The sequence below is a fragment of the Ranitomeya variabilis genome, chromosome 2 (assembly GCF_051348905.1).
Source record: "Ranitomeya variabilis isolate aRanVar5 chromosome 2, aRanVar5.hap1, whole genome shotgun sequence".
Taxonomy (NCBI): Eukaryota; Metazoa; Chordata; class Amphibia; order Anura; family Dendrobatidae; genus Ranitomeya; species Ranitomeya variabilis.
The window spans coordinates 36,630,188-36,654,645 of record NC_135233.1 but is presented as its reverse complement, the minus strand read 5'-3'; the positions used below and the strand labels follow the sequence as shown (position 1 = coordinate 36,654,645).

The window sequence follows — 24,458 nt, the reverse complement described above, 5'->3', positions numbered from 1 at the left end:
ATTTGAAGGATATGGTCCCACTTCTGACACTTGCACCTATTGTGAGCATGAGACCCATTTCTGGAGCTACCAAAAAATGGAAGTACAGAGCTGTGCATTCCCAATGGAAAAAGGCAAATTAGAATTGTGATCAATGTGGATCCCAGAGGGGAGACCTGCATCTATCAGAAATTGAGGCCTTAGATGGCAATGCCCCTGTGAAGTTTTCTATCAAGAAGCCATCAATGTTTGATTGTAGGGAGTCAGCAGAATGAAGCTCCAGCAGCGCTCCAACAACCCCTTTATTGTTTACAGAGATATAAGTTCTGACAGGGTCTCTGGCGCCGTATCTGAGGGGAGATATGTGTCGCAAAGGTTATTATCCTGCGTGATGTGAAAGCCATAAGTTCTCCTCCAGCATGATATGTGCTGAGAGTAAACCAGTCGTTCCCAGGGTCTGGCTTTCATGGTGAGTAGGTAAGAGATGAGCGGGACGCCTACTCACCATATCTGCACCTCAAGGGTGTGATTGGAGGGAGTTAAATGTCCAGCCAGTGTTCTTTCTGTGCTATTTTGGAGGAAGAAAGCCTCCGAGCTGAAGATTCAGTGAGAGTTGCCATGAGTGGTTGTCCCTGAAGGCAGGAACCATACTGGGAAGGACTTTGTATGGACTTTTTATTTTCATTTGTGCCAGAAAGGCTGTTTTTGTTACTATTTTGGGCTTTATGGTTGAGGAAGTAATAAACCACCCAGAGACTTTAACCTAAAGTTGTTCCTGTGTCTACCTGAGCCGACCTTCCACAAAGTGAATGGGACAGTACCTGGAACAGTCAACAGTACAGGCCAGACACTATATCTGTACAAGGAACAAAAGGTGGCAATGTCTTGGCCCTCCTTAGACAGCATTTCATTCTTATTGATGTGAAAATTAACTGTTTAGATCCATACCATATCCATTTCACCCTTGTGCACTCAAAGCACTAAATAGAAACACTTAGCCCAGACAATAAAATCCAGCAGCAGTAGCAGATTATATTTTTTTCGTACACTATGGTGTAAAAACAAAGTATAAATAAATGACAACAATCCCAAAAGACACATACTGGCATGATAATAAATTCTGCTGGTGACATAGCTAATGTTAATTGAACAAAGGGCTTCACTTTAATCGTGCTTTTCTCTATAAGTTTTCAAATAATTTTATTTTCTTCCAGCAGGGATCATTTCTCTGACATTTATCTCATTTCAATTTTTCATACCTATTTTCCCTTTCTTTTCTTTTTTTTTTTAAACTTCTAAAATACTTGAAGTTAAAAATGAAGACACTATTTTGGCGATGGGCCAGGCAAGCTTTTAAGAGTAAATATTCATCAAAGTAGTTGAAGCTATAAAATGTTTGATGGTAATAAAGTGTGCATTTCTGTTCTACCATTGAGGCTGTGGGAGAAGTTGGAACCAATTCAAGCAGTAAAACGGAACCCTCTAAGTAGATACAATTAGGTTTTAGAATTTTCTTTCGGCGTTCTGTGTGTTGTATGCAGCATATGATCAGAAGACATGATAGTAACCATTTCCTCACTCTTAAAGGAGTCAAACAGGACTATTAGAACAAAGCTGCTATCTCAAAAAAATAGGGGAGTATTGTAGGATCATCTAGACAAAAGTAGAGTCGGTCAGTAATCCTTGGTTGCTGGATACAAGTCATGAGAACCACCTTGTACCTGCCAGCATCCGTGACTCTTTTTTTTATTAGAGCAACTCCACTTGCGCACCACGCCTCCATGATGATGTTGCGCCAGTCCAGCTAAGCTAAAGATGAGCCACCGATGTAAGCAGGTATGACACGGTTGTCAGGGCTTCCATCTAAAGGTCAGGAACTACTGACCTGCTCACTGGACTGAGTCTTAGGAATCTATTCACACCAACTCTATTACAAATAATAGCATTTACACATAAAGCCATGTCCCTTCCCCTCAAAGCCATGCACTTCTCTTGCAAAGCTACCTTGTCGGGCAAACACTGAAAGTGTCTACAACCCAAGGAGCAATATCCTGGCCTATAAGTCTCCCTACAGTAGATGGGAGTCTCCACAAGGAAAAACAACACCCCCAGACCACTATCAATAAGTTCTCATCACCCATCAATCCTTTTCCTTACTCACCTCAATGGAGGGGAAGGAACCCAGAGACAAATGTCTGCAAATGAAGGTCTTTTCCTTTTGATGAAGATTTTGGTTTGGTAAGGCTTGTTAAAAGGATAGACACTGACTAGGATAAATGCTTCTAGCAGGTGGCACTAGAGCGCCAGTTTTTTTCCTCCTTGACGATGACTAATTTGCATAAGTTTTCCCAGAGGGGACATTGCCTGGCCTATAAAGAGGGATCTTTACTCTAGCTTTGGTATTCACAAGAAGGAACACTATCCTGTAGACCTTCATCAATGACCTCTCACCCAACCAACCATACTCTGCTCTCCACCAGTGAGCAGCAAGAACCTGGAAACACCTGTCTGCAGATGGAGATGTTTTTAGTTTTAAAGAAGCTTTAGGTTTGGTAAGGTATATTAAAGGAACAGACATTGACTAGGATAAATACCTCCAACCGGTGGCACTAGAGTGACAGTTTTCTTCTTCCTGATCGAAAACTAATTTGCATAGGTTTTTCCCCCATGGTACATTGCCTGGCCTATAAATCTCTCCACTCTAACTGTGGTATCCATAAAAAGAAACACTATCTTCTAGACCTTCATCAATGGCCTCTCACCCATCTCTCCACTGACGAGCAGCATGAACCTGGAAACAGCTGTCTGTAGATACCGGTCTTTTGCTTTCAGAACAAGCTCTGGTTTAGCTAAAAAGTCACATTTCTTGTGAAAGGAACACAGACTAAGGCATGTTCACACGCTTTTGCAGTGTTTTTTATGCCAATTTTAAGCTGTATTTTAGCTGTTTACAAAAAGCAGGTTTTGCTTAGTTTTTTGCTTTGTTTTTGGTGCTTTGTTTTTGGTGCTTTTTTTTACTGCATTATTGTCATGGTACATTTGTTTCTTGAGGATGATGATAAAGTTTAGTGCATAAGAAAAGAATCTGATTCTACTTCATCTGGTTTTGGCACCAAAAAACGCAGCAAAACCTGATACCTGTGTTTTTTAGCAGCGTTTTTGCACTACCCATTGCTTTCAATGGGAAAAAATGCAGCAAAAACCCTAAAAGAAGTGACATGCTGCATTTTGCAAAAAAACAAGCTCTTATGACAAAACAGGAAAAAAAACAAGGTGTGTGCATCAGATTTCTGAAAAGTCATTGACTTAATGGTACTGTGAAATGCAGCTGAAAATTTGCTGAAAAAAAAATAAACGCTGCAAAAATGCAACGTGTGAACATAGCCTTACAGTGTAGAAATATACAATTCATGGCACTAAGGTGCTAGCGTTGTACCTCCTGGAGGAAAGCCGAATTACACCACCAATGGTGCTCATCGCAATCACCAGAATGTGAAAACAAAAACTTAACCGACCCACAGAACTTTGAAACTATAGATCCTGTTGTGAATTCTGTTTTTGGCTCCCTCTGGTGGCTACTGGTGGTACTGGCTTACTTTTGTCTTTTGTTTCCAGTGCACCTGTTCCCATCAGGGTTTGGGAGTTTCCTATTTAGTTTGGCTTCTCAGTCATTCTAGTGCCGGCAATCAATGTTATCAGAGCACCTCTGTTGCTTGCTACCTGCTCCAAGTCTGCAATTCAGCTAAGTTGGATTTTTTGTATTTTTGTGTTTGTTTTGTCCAGCACGCATTTATACACTCTTGCTGCTGGAAGCTCTAGTGATCTGAAATTACTACTCCGGTGTCATGAGTTGATATCGGAGTTAAAGTAATTTCAGGATGGCTGATTAGGGTTTTGAGGTGACCGCGAAGTCCTCTTTTGTATTTTCTGCTATCTAGTCAGAGGGCCTCTCTTTGCTGAACCTATATTCATACTGCGTACGTGTTTTCCTCTTACCTAACCGTTATTATATGTGGGGGGCTACTATCACTTTTGGGGTTTCCCTGGAGGCAAGTCAGGTCTGTGTATTCCTCTACTAGGAGTAGCTAGATCTCCGGCTGGTGCAAGACGTCTAGGGATAAAAACGTAGGCACGCCCCCCGGCTATTATTAGTTGTGTGTTAGGTTCAGTATCGCGGTCATCTGAGTTACCATCTTCCTAGAGCTAGTCCGTTTTTGCCTAAGTCCCTGCCATTGGGAATCATGACAGTATTGCCGGCCGAAATGCATTAAAGGTATTGGCTGAAGAAAGAGAGAAAAAAGAAGTTTCTGACACTTTTTTTTTTTTTTTTTTTTTTTACTCAGAAGTTCTGTCTAGCCATAATTTCAATCTGCTGTTTTTTTTTTTTGTTTTTTTTCTCTCCTCTTAATCCCTGAATGGCTCAGATCTTAGCTGTTGAGAAATGGATATCCAGAGTTTAGCTTCAAACCTGAATACTCTTGCCTCTAAGGTTCAGAATATCCAAGACTTTGTTATACATGCTCCTATGTCTGAACCCAAGATTCCTATACCTGAGTTTTTTTCTGGAGATAGATCTCGTTTTTTGAATTTTAAGCACAATTGTAAATTATATCTTTCTCTGAGATCTCGCTCCGCTGGAGACCCCGCTCAGCAGGTTAAAATTGTTATTTCCTTGTTACGGGGTGACCCCCAGAATTGGGCATTTGCATTGGCACCAGGGGATCCTGCGCTGCTCAATGTGGATGCGTTTTTTCTGGCACTGGGGTTGCTCTATGAGGAACCTAATTTGGAGATTCAGGCTGAAAAAGCCTTGATGGCCCTCTCTCAGGGGCATGATGAAGCTGAAATATATTGTCAAAAATTTCGAAAATGGTCTGTGCTTACTCAGTGGAATGAGTGCGCCCTGGCGGCGAATTTCAGAGAAGGTCTCTCTGACGCCGTTAAAGATGTCATGGTGGGGTTTCCTACGCCCACAGGTCTGAATGAATCCATGACTATGGCTATTCAGATTGATCGGCGTTTACGGGAGCGCAAACCTGTGCACCATTTGGCGGTGTCTTCTGAGCAGGCACTGGAGAATATGCAATGTGATAGAATTCTGTCCAGAAATGAATGGCAGAATTATAGACGTAAAAATGGGTTGTGCTTCTACTGTGGTGATTCTGCTCATGTTATATCAGCATGCTCTAAACGCACAAAAAAGGGTGATAAGTCATTTGCAATTGGCACTTTACAGTCTAAGTTTATTTTGTCTGTAACTTTGATTTGTTCATTATCATCTATTACCGTGGATGCCTATGTGGATTCTGGCGCTTCCTTGAGTCTTATGGATTGGTCCTTTGCCAGACGCTGTGGGTTCAGCCTAGAGCCTTTGGAAGTTCCTATCCCTCTGAAGGGTATCGACTCCACACCATTGGCTAGGAATAAACCACAATACTGGACACAAGTGACTATGTGTATGACTCCTGACCATCGGGAGGTGATTCGCTTCCTTGTGTTGCATAACTTGCATGATGTCTTAGTGCTTGGATTGCCATGGTTGCAAACTCATAATCCAGCCCTTGACTGGAAAACAATGTCTGTGTTAAGCTGGGGATGTCAGGGGGCTCATGGGGAAGTACCTTTGGTTTCCATTGCTTCATCTACTCCCTCTGAAGTTCCGGCATTTTTGTCTGACTATTGTGATGGTTTTGAGGAGCCTAAACTTAGTTCTCTCCCCCCTCACAGGGATTGCGATTGTGCTATAGACTTAATTCCTGGCAGCAAGTTTCCTAAGGGTCGTTTGTTCAATCTGTCTGTGCCTGAGCATGCTGCTATGCGAGAGTATATTAAGGAGTCCTTGGAAAAGGGACATATCCGTCCATCCTCATCTCCTTTAGGAGCAGGTTTTTTTTTCGTGGGTAAAAAAGATGGCTCCCTGAGGCCCTGTATTGATTATCGCCTGTTGAATAAGATTACAGTCAAATACCAGTATCCTTTGCCACTATTGACTGATTTATTTGCTCGTATTAAAGGGGCAGAGTGGTTCTCTAAGATTGATCTTCGGGGTGCGTATAATTTGGTGCGGATTAAGCAGGGAGATGAGTGGAAAACTGCATTTAATACGCCTGAGGGCCATTTTGAGTATTTGGTAATGCCTTTTGGTCTTTCTAATGCCCCTTCAGTCTTTCAGTCCTTTATGCACGATATTTTCCGTGAATATCTGGATAAATTTATGATTGTGTATTTGGATGATATTTTGATTTTTTCGGATAACTGGGAGTCGCATGTTCAACAGGTTAGGAAGGTTTTTCAGGTTTTGCGGGCCAATTCTTTGTTTGTAAAGGGTTCGAAGTGTATTTTTGGGGTTCAGAAGATCTCTTTTTTGGGGTACATTTTTTCCCCTTCTTCTATTGAGATGGATCCTGTCAAGGTTCGGGCCATTTGTGATTGGACGCAGCCTACTTCCCTGAAGAGTCTTCAGAAATTCTTGGGCTTTGCTAATTTCTATCGTCGATTTATAACTGGGTTTTCAAGTGTTGCTAAGCCTCTGACTGATTTGACTAAGAAGGGTGCTGATGTTGCCAATTGGTCCTCTGCAGCTGTGGAGGCCTTTCGGGAGCTTAAGCGCCGTTTTTCTTCTGCCCCTGTGTTGCGCCAGCCTGATGTTTCGCTCCCTTTTCAGGTCGAGGTTGATGCTTCCGAGATTGGAGTGGGGGCGGTTTTGTCGCAGAGAAGTCCCGATTGCTCAGTGATGAGACCATGTGCATTCTTCTCTCGAAAGTTTTCGCCCACCGAGCGAAATTATGATGTCGGTAATCGGGAGCTCTTGGCTATGAAGTGGGCATTTGAGGAGTGGCGTCATTGGCTTGAGGGTTCTAGACATCAGGTTGTGGTCTTGACTGATCACAAGAATCTGATTTACCTTGAGTCTGCCAGGCGTCTGAATCCTAGACAGGCGCGCTGGTCGCTGTTTTTCTCCCGGTTTAATTTTGTGGTTTCATACTTGCCGGGTTCGAAAAATGTGAAGGCAGATGCCCTTTCTAGGAGTTTTGAGCCTGACTCCTCTGGTGATTCTGAGCCTACGGGTATCCTTAAGGATGGGGTGATTTTGTCTGCTGTCTCCCCAGACTTGCGATGTGCTTTACAGGAGTTTCAGACTGATAGGCCTGATCGTTGTCCGCCTGGGAGACTGTTTGTTCCAGATGAGTGGACCAGTAAAGTCATCTCGGAGGTTCATTCTTCTGTGTTGGCAGGCCACCCTGGAATCTTTGGTACCAGAGATTTGGTGGCCAGGTCCTTCTGGTGGCCTTCCCTGTCTCGGGATGTGCGTAATTTTGTGCAGTCTTGTGATGTTTGTGCTCGGGCCAAGCCTTGCTGCTCTCGGGCTAGTGGATTGTTGTTGTTCTTGCCTATTCCGAAGAGGCCATGGACGCACATCTCTATGGACTTTATCTCGGACCTCCCGGTTTCTCAGAAAATGTCCGTCATTTGGGTGGTGTGTGACCGTTTTTCTAAGATGGTTCATTTGGTACCCTTGCCCAAATTGCCTTCTTCATCGGAGTTGGTTCCTTTGTTTTTTCAAAATGTGGTTCGTTTACATGGTATCCCGGAAAACATCGTTTCTGACAGGGGATCTCAATTTGTGTCTAGGTTCTGGCGAGCGTTCTGTGCCAGGATGGGCATTGATTTATCTTTCTCGTCTGCCTTCCATCCTCAGACTAATGGCCAGACGGAGCGAACTAATCAGACCTTGGAGATTTATTTGAGGTGTTTTGTGTCTGCTGATCAGGATGATTGGGTCGCCTTTTTGCCGTTGGCAGAGTTTGCCCTTAATAATCGGGCCAGTTCTGCCACTCTGGTTTCTCCTTTCTTTTGCAATTCAGGGTTTCACCCTCGTTTTTCATCTGGTCAGGTGGAATCTTCGGATTGCCCTGGAGTGGACACTGTGGTGCATAGACTGCACCGGATTTGGAGTCATGTGGTGGACAATTTGAAGTTGTCTCAGGAGAAGACTCAGCAGTTTGCTAATCGTCATCGTCGTGTGGGTCATCGTCTTCCTGTTGGGGACTTGGTGTGGTTATCTTCTCGTTTTGTCCCTATGAAGGTCTCTTCTCCTAAGTTTAAACCCCGGTTCATAGGTCCTTATAAGATTTTGGAGATTCTTAATCCTGTATCTTTTCGTTTGGACCTACCAGCATCTTTCGCCATTCATAATGTCTTCCATCGGTCGTTGTTGCGGAGGTACGAGGTACCGGTTGTTCCTTCTGTTGAACCTCCTGCTCCTGTGCTGGTGGAGGGTGAATTGGAGTATGTTGTGGAAAAGATTTTGGACTCTCGCGTTTCTAGACGGAGACTTCAATATTTGGTTAAATGGAAGGGATACGGGCAGGAAGATAATTCTTGGGTGACTGCCTCTGATGTTCATGCCTCTGATTTGGTTCGCGCCTTTCATAGGGCGCATCCAGATCGCCCTGGTGGTTCTCATGAGGGTTCGGTGCCCCCTCCTTAAGGGGGGGGTACTGTTGTGAATTCTGTTTTTGGCTCCCTCTGGTGGCTACTGGTGGTACTGGCTTACTTTTGTCTTTTGTTTCCAGTGCACCTGTTCCCATCAGGGTTTGGGAGTTTCCTATTTAGTTTGGCTTCTCAGTCATTCTAGTGCCGGCAATCAATGTTATCAGAGCACCTCTGTTGCTTGCTACCTGCTCCAAGTCTGCAATTCAGCTAAGTTGGATTTTTTGTATTTTTGTGTTTGTTTTGTCCAGCACGCATTTATACACTCTTGCTGCTGGAAGCTCTAGTGATCTGAAATTACTACTCCGGTGTCGTGAGTTGATATCGGAGTTAAAGTAATTTCAGGATGGCTGATTAGGGTTTTGAGGTGACCGCGAAGTCCTCTTTTGTATTTTCTGCTATCTAGTCAGAGGGCCTCTCTTTGCTGAACCTATATTCATACTGCGTACGTGTTTTCCTCTTACCTAACCGTTATTATATGTGGGGGGCTACTATCACTTTTGGGGTTTCCCTGGAGGCAAGTCAGGTCTGTGTATTCCTCTACTAGGAGTAGCTAGATCTCCGGCTGGTGCGAGACGTCTAGGGATAAAAACGTAGGCACACCCCCCGGCTATTATTAGTTGTGTGTTAGGTTCAGTATCGCGGTCATCTGAGTTACCATCTTCCTAGAGCTAGTCCGTTTTTGCCTAAGTCCCTGCCATTGGGAATCATGACAAGATCCCAAAGATCCAACAGGACATGGCACCTTTGTGGAGCCAATCACTTGACACTTGGGTTTATTTCTTATAGTTTGAGTCACAATTAACATATTAGATCATATGGATGTTTGTATGGAAGATTACAATGAGATTAATTGTGGAAGGGCACATGTTTTCCATGGTTGGTAAACCCCAGTGTTATCACAACGAAGCTGTTTTTAATAATAAATGCACCCCTCTTACTGGACTAATTGATATCAGAGCGTTAGTCTTAATACCTATCATTGATGCTCACCTCATTCGACAGATACCAGACTTCTTGTAATTAACAGTACGGAATACTTTAACATTCTCAGAGTTTTTTTAAAAAAGCCTTAAGAACCGGTTAACCTACAAATCTCTTACCTTTTCTCCTAAGGCACAGCCTTTTGCGGTACAAGCCTGGAGCCTGAAGGAATGCTTACTCCAGGGACTCAAGCCATCTACGAAATAACTTCGACGTGAAGAGTTCTGCATTAAGATTCCATCCATGTACAGCCCATAAGAGGTTATAACGCCTAGAAAAATAACAGTAAAACCAAATCTTAGAGTAAAACAATAACGTATCAGTATATAATAAAGGGCTCCAATTCATTTTACTTCTGCTCATTAAAAACAATCTGTTCGCTTGGATTTTAGTCTTTGCTTTGTCTTTAATTCCTTCAAGTTATTGCACCTTTTCATAATACATGATAATAACATTACTATACACTGTGTATTCTCGGCTCCAAAAATGAATGGAATGCTTAAATATTACAATGTAACCCGAAATAAATTAAGAGGAACCTGCTGCATTGGAAAATGCTTTTTTTTACTGCAGGTAAAGAGACTAATCTGCAGCTAAATAGAGTTAGAATGTTGCCCGGCCGACTTACTGAAAGTGCGGCTACCGGGAGAAAGTGAACTTATCTCCTCCCAGTAATGGTAGCATGAACGGAGCGGATAAAGTCAGCGCTCACAGCACCGTGGTGGCTGTAAGGACATCCCGGCCCTTTTATTGGCAGCTCATCTGTATAGTGGCAAGTCAACAGCATTTTCTGAGGTGACAGGTTCCCCTTAAACTTCAACAACAGGTCCACTGGAGAGACAACATCATGGCACCCCCCCAAAAAGGAAATGGCTTTGCAGCTGATGGCCAAAGACGATTACTCTCCCCTTATCATTCCAGACTTATTCTTCTCTAGTTTTGCAATTTCCTAGTGTCGTTATCGGTACTGATAGCATGTCTCCGTATTGCTGCCCACCCACGTTGTACAGTTAGTCCAGCTTGTCCAGGATGATACATCCATAGGTGCCATCACTAGAAGGTTTACTGTGCCTCCTAGTGCAGTCTCAAGAACATGGACAAGGAAAGTCCCACAGGGTCATAGAGGGGCATCAACCCATCACTAAAATCGTTATCTACACCTTTTTGTGAGGAGGTACAGAAAAAACATTGTTAAACTGTCACATACTCCATGAGGGTGGCATGAGGACCCAACATCCGGTAGTGGGACCTGTGCCCCCAGTCTAGCGCCATCCACTCGATTGGCTTTTGCTGGAGAAGACCAGAACTGACAGATTCACCAGTGGTGCTCCATTCTCTTCACAGAAGAGAGCACGGTCACGCTGGACACACGTGACAGACGTAAAAGAGTCTGTGATGACACTATGGTGAATATTATGCTGTTGGCAACACGATCCAGCATGGCTTCTTTTACAGTGGGTCAGTGGCAGTCTAGGGACTAGAGTATCATTAGGTCGCACATGCCTTCACGTGACAACTAATGATACCCTGACTGCTTTTAGGTATGAGGATGAAATCTTTGTAACCAGTGTCAGTGCTTATCCTGTTGCATTAGATGCAGGGTTAATTCTGGTGCCTAAAAATGTCTGACCGCATGTGTGCAGTTAGTTCCTTATGCTGAAAGCATTGGAGCAAATCTGTCAACAGGTTTTTGATACCCTATCTGAGGGCAACATGTCGGAACAGAGACCCCGATTAGTGGGCTGCAATGTGTGAGACAAAACAGGTCTAATTTTACCAAGTGAACCACACCCAGGGGTGGAGATATGGTGAGCAGCCCTGTCTCCCAACTCCTCAGCTGCTCATAATCAACAAGTCATGGCAGATCAACCCCTTTTAGTCCTATATGCTCTAAAGGATTACTCCAGGTTTATCCCCCATCCATTATCTGGCCAGCAGCCATCTTACACCACATTAATCTAAAAGAAACATAACTTTTCAGCAGATAAACGATAATTTCAGAAAAAAAGATGTTCTCAAGATTTTTCATTGCTTTAATTAGTTAGGCAGCATGAAAATAGCACGTGTCTGTTATCCTCTTTTCCTTTATAGTGTACAGCAGGGGTGTCAAACTGCATTCCTCGAGGGCCTCAAACCATGCGTGTTTTCAAGATTTCCTTCTCATTGCACAAGGTGCTGGAATCATTCTGTGCAGGTGATTAAATGATTACCTGTGCAATACAAGGAAATCCTGAAAACATGACCTGTTTGCAGCCCTTGAGGAATGCAGTTTGATACCCCTGGTGTACAGCTTGTTTCCATGGGGCTTAGCCTCTAGACCACTGCTGGGACCACGCAGCAGTTACATTCGAGGGAAGGGTTAACTCTTAACATCCCAGTCACCTTTCTCAAAACACATTGATTTCTGTGCAGAAGTTACCTGCTTATCTCCCTCCAACTCTTAGGGTACCGTCTCACAGTGGCACTTTGGTCGCTACGACGGCACGATCCGTGACGTTCCAGCGATATACATATGATCTCGCTGTGTCTGACACGCTACTGCGATCAGGGACCCCGCTGAGAATCGTATGTCGTAGCAGATCGTTTGAAACTTTCTTTCGTCGCTGGATCACCCGCTGTCATCGCTGGATCGGTGTGTGTGACACCGATCCAGCGATGTGTTTGCTTGTAACCAGGGTAAACATCGGGTTACTAAGCGCAGGGCCGCGCTTAGTAACCCGATGTTTACCCTGGTTACCATTGTAAATGTAGAAAAAAAAACACTACATACTTACATTCCGATGTCCGTCAGGTCCTTCGCCGTCTGCTTCCTGCACTGACTGTGAGTGTCGGCCGTAAAGTAAAAGCAGAGCACAGCGGTGATGTCACCGCTGTGCTGTGCTTTACGGCCGGCACTGACACAGTCAGTGCGGGAAGCAGACGGCGAGGGACCTGACGGACATCGGAATGTAAGTATGTAGTGGGGGTTTTTTTACATTTACAATGGTAACCATTGTCCATATTGTTGTGAATTCTGTTCTCGAACTCCCTCCTGTGGTTATGAATGGTACTTCGGCGAGTTCTGTCCATGGACTACCTCTGGTGGCTGTGAGTGGAGCTGCTGGTTCTGAGGTTCCTTCTCCAGCTGATCTCGTTTAGGCCTTGGCTGGCTGCTCTATTTAACTCCACTCAGATCGTTATTTGGTGCCAGCTGTCAATGTCCTAGTACTGGTTCAGTTCTCTTGGATCTTTCAGATGACCTGTCTACTTCAGCAAAAGCTAAGTCTCTGCTAGCTTATTTGTTACCACTGTTTTTTGTCCAGCTTGCTATCATGATTTTGTTCTGTTAGCTGGAAGCTCTGGGATGCAGAGTGGCACCTCCACGCCGTGAGTCGGTGCGGTGGTTTCTTTTGCACACTCTGCGTGGTTTTTTGTTAGTGTTTTATGCTGACCGCAAAGATACCTTTTCTATCCTCAGTCTGTTTAGTTAAGTCTGGCCTCCTATGCTGAAACCTATTTCATTCCTTGTGTTTGTGACTTCCATCTTAACTCACAGTCAATATATGTGGAGGCTGCCTATTTCTTTGGGGAATTTCTCTGAGGCAAGGTAGGCTGTATTTTCTATCTTTAGGGGTAGTTAGCTCTTAGGCTGTGAAGAGGCGTCTAGGCAGAGTCAGGAACGCTCCACGGCTATTTCTAGTTGTTGTGATAGGATTAGGGCTTGCGGTCAGCAGAGCTCCCACTTCCCAGAGCTCGTCCTGTATTACTAGTTTGCTCATCTGGTCATTTCTAGTGCTCCTAACCACCAGTTCAATCATAACAGTACAGCTGGCCTATAAAGTGTTAATGCATCTCAATAGAGGGATAAGAGAAGTTCTGAGACCATTTTTTTTTTCCTCTGCAGTGTGTTTTGTTTCTCTTTTCCCCTAAATCTCTGGGTGGTTCAGGACACAGGTGTAGATATGGACATTCAAGGTCTGTCCTCTTGTGTGGATCAACTCACTGTAAGGGTACAAGGCATTCAAGATTATGTAGTTCAGAACCCGATGTTAGAACCCAGAATTCCAATTCCTGATTTGTTTTCTGGGGATAGATCTAAGTTCCTGAATTTCAAAAATAATTGTAGACTGTTTTTTGCTTTGAAACCCCGCTCCTCTGGTGACCCCATTCAGCAAGTAAAAATCATTATTTCTTTGCTGCGTGGCGACCCTCAAGACTGGGCATTTTCCCTTGCGCCAGGAGACCCTGCATTGCGTAATGTAGATGCGTTTTTTCTGGCGCTTGGATTGCTTTATGATGAACCAGATTCAGTGGATCAGGCAGAGAAAATTTTGCTGGCTTTATGTCAGGGTCAGGATGAAGCGGAGGTATATTGTCAGAAGTTTAGAAAGTGGTCTGTGCTTACTCAGTGGAATGAATGTGCACTGGCGGCAATTTTCAGGAAGGGTCTTTCTGAAGCCCTTAAGGATGTTATGGTGGGATTCCCCACGCCTGCTGGTCTGAATGAGTCTATGTCCTTGGCCATGCAGATCGATCGACGCTTACGTGAGCGCAAAAATGTGCACAATTTGGCGGTGTTTTCTGAGCAGAGGCCTGAGCCTATGCAATGTGACAGGACCTTGACCAGAGCTGAACGGCAAGAGTACAGACGTCAGAATGGGCTGTGTTTTTACTGTGGTGACTCCACTCATGCTATCTCTGATTGTCCTAAGCACACTAAACGGTTCGCTAGGTCTGCCACCATTGGTACTGTACAGCCAAAATTTCTTTTGTCCGTTACTCTGATTTGCTCTTTGTCGTCCTATTCTGTTATGGCATTTGTGGATTCAGGCGCTGCCCTGAATTTGATGGACTTGGAGTTTGCTAGGCGCTGTGGTTTTTCCTTGGAGCCCTTACAGTATCCTATTCCATTGAGAGGAATTGATGCTACACCTTTGGCCATGAATAAGTCTCAGTATTGGACTCAATTGACCATGTGCATGGCTCCTGCACATCAGGAGGATATTCGCTTTTTGGTGTTGCATAATCTGCATGATGTGGTCGTTTTGGGTTTGCCATGGCTACAGGTCCATAATCCAGTATTGGATTGGAAATCAATGTCTGTATCCAGTTGGGGATGTCAAGGGGTACATGGGGATGTCCCATTGTTGTCTATTTCATCTTCCCATCCGTCTGAAGTCCCTGAGTTCTTGTCAGATTACCGGGATGTATTTGATGAGCCCAAATCCAGTGCCCTACCTCCTCATAGGGATTGCGATTGTGCTATTAATTTGATTCCTGGTAGTAAGTTTCCGAAGGGCCGACTGTTCAATTTATCTGTGCCAGAACACGCTGCAATGTGGAGTTATATAAAGGAGTCCTTGGAGAAAGGGCATATTCGCCCGTCGTCGTCACCGTTGGGAGCAGGGTTCTTTTTTGTGGCCAAGAAGGATGGTTCTCTGAGACCTTGTATAGATTACCGCCTTCTCAATAAAATCACCGTCAAATTTCAGTACCCTTTGCCGCTACTGTCTGATTTGTTTGCTCGGATTAAGGGGGCTAGCTGGTTCACCAAGATAGATATTCAAGGGGCGTATAATCTTGTGAGTATTAAACGGGGCGACGAATGGAAAACAGCATTTAATACGCCCGAGGGCCATTTTGAGTACTTGGTGATGCCATTTGGGCTTTCTAATGCTCCATCTGTGTTTCAGTCCTTTAGGCATGACATCTTCCGAAAGTACCTGGATAGATTCATGATTAGTGTTGAGCATTCCGATACTGCAAGTATCGGGTATCGGCCGATACTTGCTGTATCGGAATTTCCGATACCGAGATCCGATACTTTTGTGGTATCGGGTATCGGGTATCGCAACAACATTAATGTAATAATGTGTAAAAAAGAGAATTAAAATAAAAAATATTGCTATACTCACCTGTCCGACGCAGCCGGGACCTCAGCGAGGGAACCGGCAGCGTTGTTTGTTTAAATTTCGCGCTTTTACTTGGTTACGTGAAGTCCCGGCTTGTGATTGGTCAGGGCGGCCATGTTGCCGGGACGCGGACCAATCACAGCAAGCCGTGACGAAATTACGTCACGGCTTGCTGTGATTGGTCCGCGTCCCGGCAACATGGCCGCCATTAACCAATCACAAGCCGTGACGTCACGGGAGGCTGGACATGCGTGTATTTTGAAAAGCGCGCGTGTCCAGCCTCCCGTGACGTCACGGCTTGTGATTGGTCAGGGCGGCCATGTTGCCGGGACGCGGACCAATCACAGCAAGCCGTGACGAAATTACGTCACGGCTTGCTGTGATTGGTCCGCGTCCCGGCAACATGGCCGCCATTAACCAATCACAAGCCGGGACGTCACTGGAGGCTGGACACGCGCGCTTTTCAAAATACGCGCATGTCCAGCCTCCCGTGACGTCACGGCTTGTGATTGGTTAATGGCGGCCATGTTGCCGGGACGCGGACCAATCACAGCAAGCCGTGACGTAATTTCGTCACGGCTTGCTGTGATTGGTCCGCGTCCCGGCAACATGGCCGCCCTGACCAATCACAAGCCGGGACCTCACGTAACCAAGTAAAAGCGCGAATTTTAAACAAACAACGCTGCCGGTTCCCTCGCTGAGGTCCCGGCTGCGTCGGACAGGTGAGTATAGCGATATTTTTTATTTTAATTCTTTCTTTTACACATTAATATGGTTCCCAGGGCCTGAAGGAGAGTTTCCTCTCCTTCAGACCCTGGGAACCATCAGGAATACCGTCCGATACCTGAGTCCCATTGACTTGTATTGGTATCGGGTATCGGTATCGGATTGGATCCGATACTTTGCCGGTATCGGCCGATACTTTCCGATACCGATACTTTCAAGTATCGGACGGTATCGCTCAATACTATTCATGATTGTATATTTGGATGATATTTTGGTCTTTTCAGACGATTGGGAGTCTCATGTGAAGCAGGTCAGAATGGTGTTCCAGGTCCTTTGTGCTAATTCCTTGTTTGTGAAGGGCTCTAAATGTCTCTTTGGAGTTCAGAAGGTTTCATTTTTGGGCTTCATTTTTTCCCCTTCTACTATCGAGATGGACCCTGTTAAAGTTCAGGCCATTTATGATTGGACTCAGCCTACTTCTGTGAAGAGCCTTCAGAAATTCCTGGGCTTTGCTACTTTTTACCGTCACTTCATTGCTAATTTTTCTAGTGTTGTTAAACCATTGACTGATTTGACCAAGAAAGGTGCTGATGTGGTCAATTGGTCCTCTGCGGCCGTTGAGGCTTTTCAGGAGCTGAAGCGTCGTTTTTCTTCTGCCCCTGTGTTGTGTCAGCCAGATGTTTCGCTCCCGTTTCAGGTCGAGGTGGATGCTTCTGAGATTGGAGCAGGGGCTGTTTTGTCTCAGAGAGGTTCTGATGGCTCTGTGATGAAACCATGTGCTTTCTTTTCTAGAAAGTTTTCGCCTGCTGAGTGCAATTATGATGTGGGCAATCGAGAGTTGTTGGCTATGAAGTGGGCGTTTGAGGAGTGGCGACATTGGCTTGAAGGAGCCAAGCATCGTGTGGTGGGTCTTGACGGATCACAAGAATCTGACTTATCTCGAGTCTGCCAAGCAGTTGAATCCTAGACAGGCTCCATGGTCGCTGTTTTTCTCCCGCTTCAATTTTGTGGTTTCGTACCTTCCAGGTTCTAAGAATGTGAAGGCGGATGCCCTTTCAAGGAGTTTTGTGCCTGATTCTTCGGGAGTTCCTGAGCTGGCTGGTATTCTCAAAGAGGGGGTAGTTTTGTTTGCCATCTCCCCTGATTTGCGGCGGGTGCTGCAGGAGTTTCAGGTTGATAGACCTGACCGTTGCCCAGCGGAGAAGCTGTTTGTCCCTGATAGATGGACTAGTAGAGTTATCTCTGAGGTTCATTGTTCGGTGTTGGCTGGTCATCCTGGAATCTTTGGTACCAGAGATTTGGTGGCTAGATCCTTTTGGTGGCCTTCCTTGTCACGAGATGTCCGTTCTTTTGTGCAGTCCTGTGGGACTTGTGCTCGGGCTAAGCCCTGCTTTTCTCGTGCCAGTGGGTTGCTTTTGCCCTTGCCGGTCCCAAAAAGGCCCTGGACGCATATTTCCATGGATTTTATTTCAGATCTCCCTGTCTCTCAGAGGATGTCAGTTATCTGGGTGGTTTGTGATCGCTTCTCTAAGATGGTCCATTTGGCACCTTTGCCTAAATTGCCTTCCTCCTCTGATTTGGTTCCATTGTTTTTCCAGCATGTGGTTCGTTTGCATGGCATTCCGGAGAACATCGTGTCGGACAGAGGGTCCCAGTTTGTTTCAAGATTTTGGCGGTCCTTTTGTGCTAAGATGGGCATTGATTTGTCTTTTTCTTCGGCTTTCCATCCCCAGACAAATGGCCAAACCGAACGAACCAATCAGACTTTGGAAACATATCTGAGATGCTTTGTTTCTGCTGATCAGGATGATTGGGTGTCCTTCTTGCCTTTGGCTGAGTTCGCCCTTAATAATCGGGCCAGCTCGGCCACTTTGGTTTCGCCCTTTTTCTGTAATTCTGGTTTCCACCCTCGCTTTTCTTCAGGGCAGGTTGAGCCTTCGGACTGTCCTGGTGTGGATTCTGTGGTGGACAGGTTGCAGAAAATTTGGACTCACGTAGTGGACAATTTGACATTGTCCCAGGAGAAGGCTCAACGTTTCGCTAACCGCCGTCGCTGTGTTGGTCCCCAACTTCGTGTTGGGGATTTGGTTTGGTTGTCGTCTCGTTATGTTCCTATGAAGGTTTCGTCTCCTAAGTTTAAGCATCGTTTCATTGGTCCTTATAAGATTTCTGAAATTCTTAATCCTGTGTCATTTCGTTTGGACCTTCCAGCTTCTTTCGCCATCCATAATGTGTTCCATAGGTCGTTATTGCGGAGATATGTGGCTCCTATGGTTCCCTCCGTTGATCCTCCTGCCCCGGTGTTGGTTGAGGGGGAGTTGGAGTATGTGGTGGAGAAGATTTTGGATTCTCGTGTTTCGAGACGGAAACTTCAGTACCTAGTCAAGTGGAAAGGTTATGGTCAGGAGGATAATTCCTGGGTGGTTGCCTCTGATGTTCATGCTGCCGATCTTGTTGGTGCCTTTCATTTGGCTCGTCCGGATCGGCCTGGAGGCTCTGGTGAGGGTTCGGTGACCCCTCCTCAAGGGGGGGTACTGTTGTGAATTCTGTTCTCGAACTCCCTCCTGTGGTTATGAATGGTACTTCGGCGAGTTCTGTCCATGGACTCCCTCTGGTGGCTGTGAGTGGAGCTGCTGGTTCTGAGGTTCCTTCTCCAGCTGATCTCGTTTAGGCCTTGGCTGGCTGCTCTATTTAACTCCACTCAGATCGTTATTTGGTGCCAGCTGTCAATGTCCTAGTACTGGTTCAGTTCTCTTGGATCTTTCAGATGACCTGTCTACTTCAGCAAAAGCTAAGTCTCTGCTAGCTTATTTGTTACCACTGTTTTTGTCCAGCTTGCTATCATGATTTTGTTCTGTTAGCTGGAAGCTCTGGGATGCAGAGTGGCACCACCGCGCCGTGAGTCGGTGCGGTGGTTTCTTTTGCACACTCTGCATGGTTTTTTGTTAGTGTTTTATGCTGACCGCAAAGATACCTTTTCTATCCTCAGTCTGTTTAGTTAAGTCTGGCCTCCTATGCTGAAACCTATTTCATTCCTGTGTTTGTGACTTCCATCTTAACTCACAGTCAATATATGTGGGGGGCTGCCTATTTCTTTGGGGAATTTCTCTGAGGCAAGGTAGGCTGTATTTTCTATCTTTAGGGGTAGTTAGCTCTTAGGCTGTGAAGAGGCATCTAGGCAGAGTCAGGAACGCTCCACGGCTATTTCTAGTTGTTGTGATAGGATTAGGGCTTGCGGTCAGCAGAGCTCCCACTTCCCAGAGCTCGTCCTGTATTACTAGTTTGCTCATCTGGTCATTTCTAGTGCTCCTAACCACCAGTTCAATCATAACACCATATCCTTTTGTATTACTTATCAATATTATCATCATCTTTATAAGTTTTTTTAATATGCTTTTTATTTTTTATAAACATTAATGCAATGTATTCTTGATGCAATCACTTCTCTGACACAAAGTGTAACCGTTATGTTACATTTTCGATTCAATCTGTGATAAGTAATAAAAAATAATCAGAAATAGAGTGTATTGAATTCCATGGGAGATTGTAGTTAGCGTGCTCTGTAACCTGTGCAGAGGTCACTGTGCAGAGAGATGGAGGACGGACTTTGCAATCACTGTCAATCTGTCACTTATTGAAAAAAAAAGTTCCCAAAGGTGTGTCTATATGCTTCAATTAAATAGTGAGTAAAAGGTTGTATTGAATTTCATGGGAGATTGTAGTTAGCGTGCTCTGTAACCTGTGCAGTGGTCACTGTGCAGAGAGAGGGAGGACAGACTTTGCAATCACTGTCAATTTGTCACTTATTGAAAAAAAAGTTCCCAAAGGTGTCTTGTCTATATACTTTAAATAAATAGAGATCATCATAATATTATCTATATAGTGATATATTTCTATAGTGCCTGCTGAACAGTGCTCTCTGTGAACCTGGGTGCCTCTCTTGATAAATATAACCCTAATCACTGGCATCTGTATGTGATTGGAGCAGCAGTGATATAGTATATTTACTAAATTCCACTTGTTTTCATCCTGATTTGAATGCATAGTCTAGGACCCCATTATCATCCCGAGCTGCATATTTTCACACAGCAATGATCCAGGGCTCTCGTTAACTTTGATCAAAAACACAAACCCTTTTTAGCCATTGAATAAAACAGTAATCCACACGCAGATAATTTCTCTTCCAGCAAAATGCATGTCCGTACTTCAGTGCGTTTCAAGGGCACGCGGGTTATATCAGTCAAAGCAACCTTACAATATATTTGGGAAACTTGAACAGATTTTATTTCATAGCCTACTTTGTATGCGTATGCACATATGAATTAAGACAAGGACATGCAAGATATATAGCAACCATTTCAAAACCTCATATGCTAAAACTAAGAAAAATATCCATCTGCCTTTCACTCTCAAAATTACATTAAGTGAAAACAATGAAACCGACTTCCTAAACTGTCCCTGAAAAACACATAGGACTTAAAAAACATCATAAATAATGTAATGCCAAATAGTCCTGTGTTTTATGATTTTTAGAGTTGATTAATTGTTCCTGTAGTGTCATTGAAAACTGATAACACCTCTTGAAAACCTCAATAATTAGAATGAAAAAATATCATATTTTGGGAGAAATTTAACATGAAAAAGAATCAATTTAGAAGTATTTCTTTATTCATTTTTAATTTCCTAATGTATGCAGCATACAATATATATATTTTTATTCTTTTTTTCTAATTATTATTTTTTTTTCTTTTAAAGATATTTTTGTTTAAATAAAAATGCAGTTTAAGACATTTTCACATACACATGCACGTGTGTCTTTCTCTGGCATTGTGTTCTGTAGTTTTTATTTGCATTTGTTTTTAAAATTGTGTGTTAGCACTGGAGATGGGGGAACCTGAATAGTAAAGTTCGGAGTCCATACCGAACACCTAGTATCCGTTAATGGCCCCTGAACACAAACTTTTCCAGGAAGTCTGTGTTACTGCTCAGGTTCGACACCTCAAATATCGTCTGTTTCCCATGCTGTCCCATGCTCTGGTAAGTTAGTTACAGCCGGTCAGAGAGCTACGGTTCCCACGCAGCTGTGACCGGTGGTAAAATGGTTATCACCAGTTACAGGCGTCAGGCTGATGAGAAAGTACTCTCATTAGCATACGTCTAATGTCGCTGATAATATGGAAAGAAGGCACCACTTCTAGCTTTCATAACCAGCGCAGGCAAAACCGACAACTGGGGACTGCAGTCCTCAGCTGTCGGCTTTATCATGGCTAGTTATCTAGAAAAGAGGGGTCCCATGTGGTTTTTAAAATTTAAATAAATAATTTTAAAAAATGGCACGGGGTCTCTCCCATTTTTGACAACCAGCCAAGCTAAAGCAGATGGCTAGGGGCTGGTATTCTCAGACTGGTAAGGGGCCATGGATATTGGCTCACTTAGCCTAAAAACAGCAGCCCGCAGCCGCCCGCAAAAGGGGCATTTATTAGTGGAAGAATGAACTTGTTACTTCTTTTAACAGCTCAATGTTTTTAGAAGTGGCTATATGAAGTTCAGAAGCCTTAACAAATGCACAGTGAGTAATTTTTTACATAGAAATGCTTATGTTCATTATTGTGAATGTTTTCTGATATGTTTTCTGGTGGATTTTGTGACAGAATACATCTAAAAAGACATTTAATTCACATGTCGGGGTTTTTTCTCATACACAAAAAAATGGATTGATTTTCAGTAGTGTGATGGATCAGAGTTTCCACTGTTTTTGGTCATCTGTTCATTTTCACATTACATGTATCTTTCGTTTCATAAGAGAAAATAAAATGATGGACGTTTCTCAACTTCTAGCAACTGTACATAAAACTTAGAGAGAACACAGATGTCATCCATGTACCAACTGCTTTTCTTTTTTTTTATTTGACCTATTCACCTAAATGGGCGAGTTTAGTCCATAAATCAAACCAAACTCAGTCATGGCCATGTCTCTATTTTATTTTTCTTCATTTCAAGAAACGTTTGTTTTGGGGGATCAGCTGGCCTTTGATAACTCTGCTTGCTACGTTCCCTTTTTTCAATGACGACTGACAGTGCACTCTCTTTCTGACTCGTCACTTCTCATTTGACACAGCGAGGGAGTGCACTGTCACTGTGCATTCAAAGGAAATATAGCAGCTGCGGCAATGACTGCAGCCCCAAGCCCTGATGAAGTTCCGTTCAAGTATCACAGCATACAATGGGGATTGTCAAATTATAAATTATCAAAACTAAGTTAATAAAAATAATAAAAGAAGGAAGACAGAGTACAAAGGGAGAGAGGGAATGGTAGGGAACTTTTAATTAAATTAAAAGTGATTAGATAGATGGACATTTAAGATTAAATTAAAAACTTTAGTTTTGGGTCATTTAAGGTTTATGCAAAGAAAATCTATGTAGTAAAAACTTTGTTTTTGCTTTCACATTTGAAATAAAAAATCTTCAAGACCTAATGATGGTGGACAATTTATCACCTTTGTAGTTACTTTCTGGCTGGAATGACAAACACATGAGGCTTAATACATAATTTCATCATCATTTCGAAGTCACTCTTCTTTTTTTGTCTTAGGGTATTTGCTGAACGGTGCATGCGGTTCATTAATTTTGTGCAAAATAAAAAACGCTCTTTAATGTCGTCTTTTACTTTCTTGTAGCGACAAATTGCATGTTCCACTAGAATTACGCAAAATTTATGGCAAAAATTCAAAAGTACATAAAATCACACCAATGGGGCATTCGAGTAAATTTGCAGAAAGATTTAGCAAATGTTAAAAAGCTGCAATTGATGAATCTGGCTGAAAAATCGGGAAAACGAAACCCATACCCCCATTGCCAAACATATAAAAAGTAAATATATAAAAAAAAGTATCACAAAGTAGAATAACAAAAAAAAAGGAGCAAATGAATAGAATTTGGCACAAATCAAAAACAGGCTACAGTAAGTATACAAGAAACTAGACAAAAAAGGCTTTGGATTCAAAAGAAAAAAGGAGTCTAATGGCATGTGCACACAGCATCTCTTCCAGGCGGATTCCGCCTGAAAAAGTGCGCATGTTATGTCTTATGCCACTATTTTTTAACCTCGTCAGTGTCTGGAAACCCTGTAGCCATTACAATAAGTGACATGCTCATTCTTTTGACTATTTTCCTCACTTTTACAAAGGCATTTGGAGAAAGGAGAGTCAAAAATGAAAAGACCAAGAAGCTGTTGGTACAACAGACTAAACCGTGCAATAAAATTAAACCTTATCCACAATTGCAATTGATTTTTTTAATATGTTTTTAATCTGAACCTGCTGTGACTCAAGCTTGTCACTACTGCATTATTTAAGATAAATGTTAAGCTTCTTGCAAATGGCTTTTGTCACACTTGGGTCCTTAGAGATTCTGTCTTCAAAGAACATGGACGTTTTTCTGCTCAGTGCTTATTGCTACATATGAAAAGATTTAATGCTAAACTCAGTGCATTTAATTTCATTAAACGAGAAAAATCATATTTTTAAAAGAGTTTTTGAAAAAAAGTTGTTTACGATGGAAAAATGAAAAGCTGAAAAAATGCACTGTAAATGCTAAAATACAATTTTTTTTTCAACAAAATACAAAAATTAGAAGGATACCGTATAAAGTCACAATATCAAAATAACAAAAATGTAGAAAATAAGTATAGAAATTCACTATATCAAAACACAAAAATGTTGAAATTAACAATGTTTTGTATCTATGGCAATCAACGTTCGGTGAAAGCGACAAGGCATTGGGATACTTCAGATCAGTACAGTTACCAGTTACGGCGATACCAAACATGCCTAGTTTTGTTTTATATTTTAGTAGTTAAAAATTTCAAAAATTTGTACAAAAAATAAATTAGGCTTATTTTATCATTTTCTGGGACCTTTAACTTTTTTATTTTTCTAGCGCTAGACCAGTGTGAAGACATCTTTTTTTTGTGTGGAGAGTTGCTGTTTTTATTTTGGTGTATGTAAGACATTTTGATCACTTTTTATTGCATTTTTGGAAGAGGTGTCACAACAAAAAAATGGTGACACCAAATATATTTAATTTACGGTATTCCTTATTAACTGGGGAAAACAAGGGTGATTTAAACTTTTATTATTTATTTACAATTTTTAGAAACTTTTTTTTCAACTTATTTGTGAAGTCCCCCAAGGCAATGGTTTGATCGCTTGTTTTTTATATACTGTAATGCTAAAGTAGATGAAATGACCATCTTCTAGTGTTGCATTATGAGTGGTGAGAGGCTAAGTGGCGCGACCCTTATTGCACCACATATATGCAATTGTCAAAGATTGGCAGTGGTTAAATAGCAGCCAGTGATCAGAACAAGCTCTGGTTGCTGCCTTT

The 24,458-nt window shown here is 43.0% G+C and overlaps 1 protein-coding gene across 1 annotated transcript in view; it reads right to left on the bottom strand.

Moving 5' to 3' along the window:
• The window catches only part of USH2A (usherin), a 930,843-nt gene that overhangs the window by 411,808 nt on the left and 494,577 nt on the right, over nucleotides 1–24,458 (bottom strand). Inside the window, exon 35 of the mRNA XM_077281431.1 lies at nucleotides 9,576–9,727. Within this exon, the coding sequence (XP_077137546.1) occupies nucleotides 9,576–9,727 (152 nt within the window). The remainder of the gene's footprint in view (nucleotides 1–9,575; nucleotides 9,728–24,458) is intronic.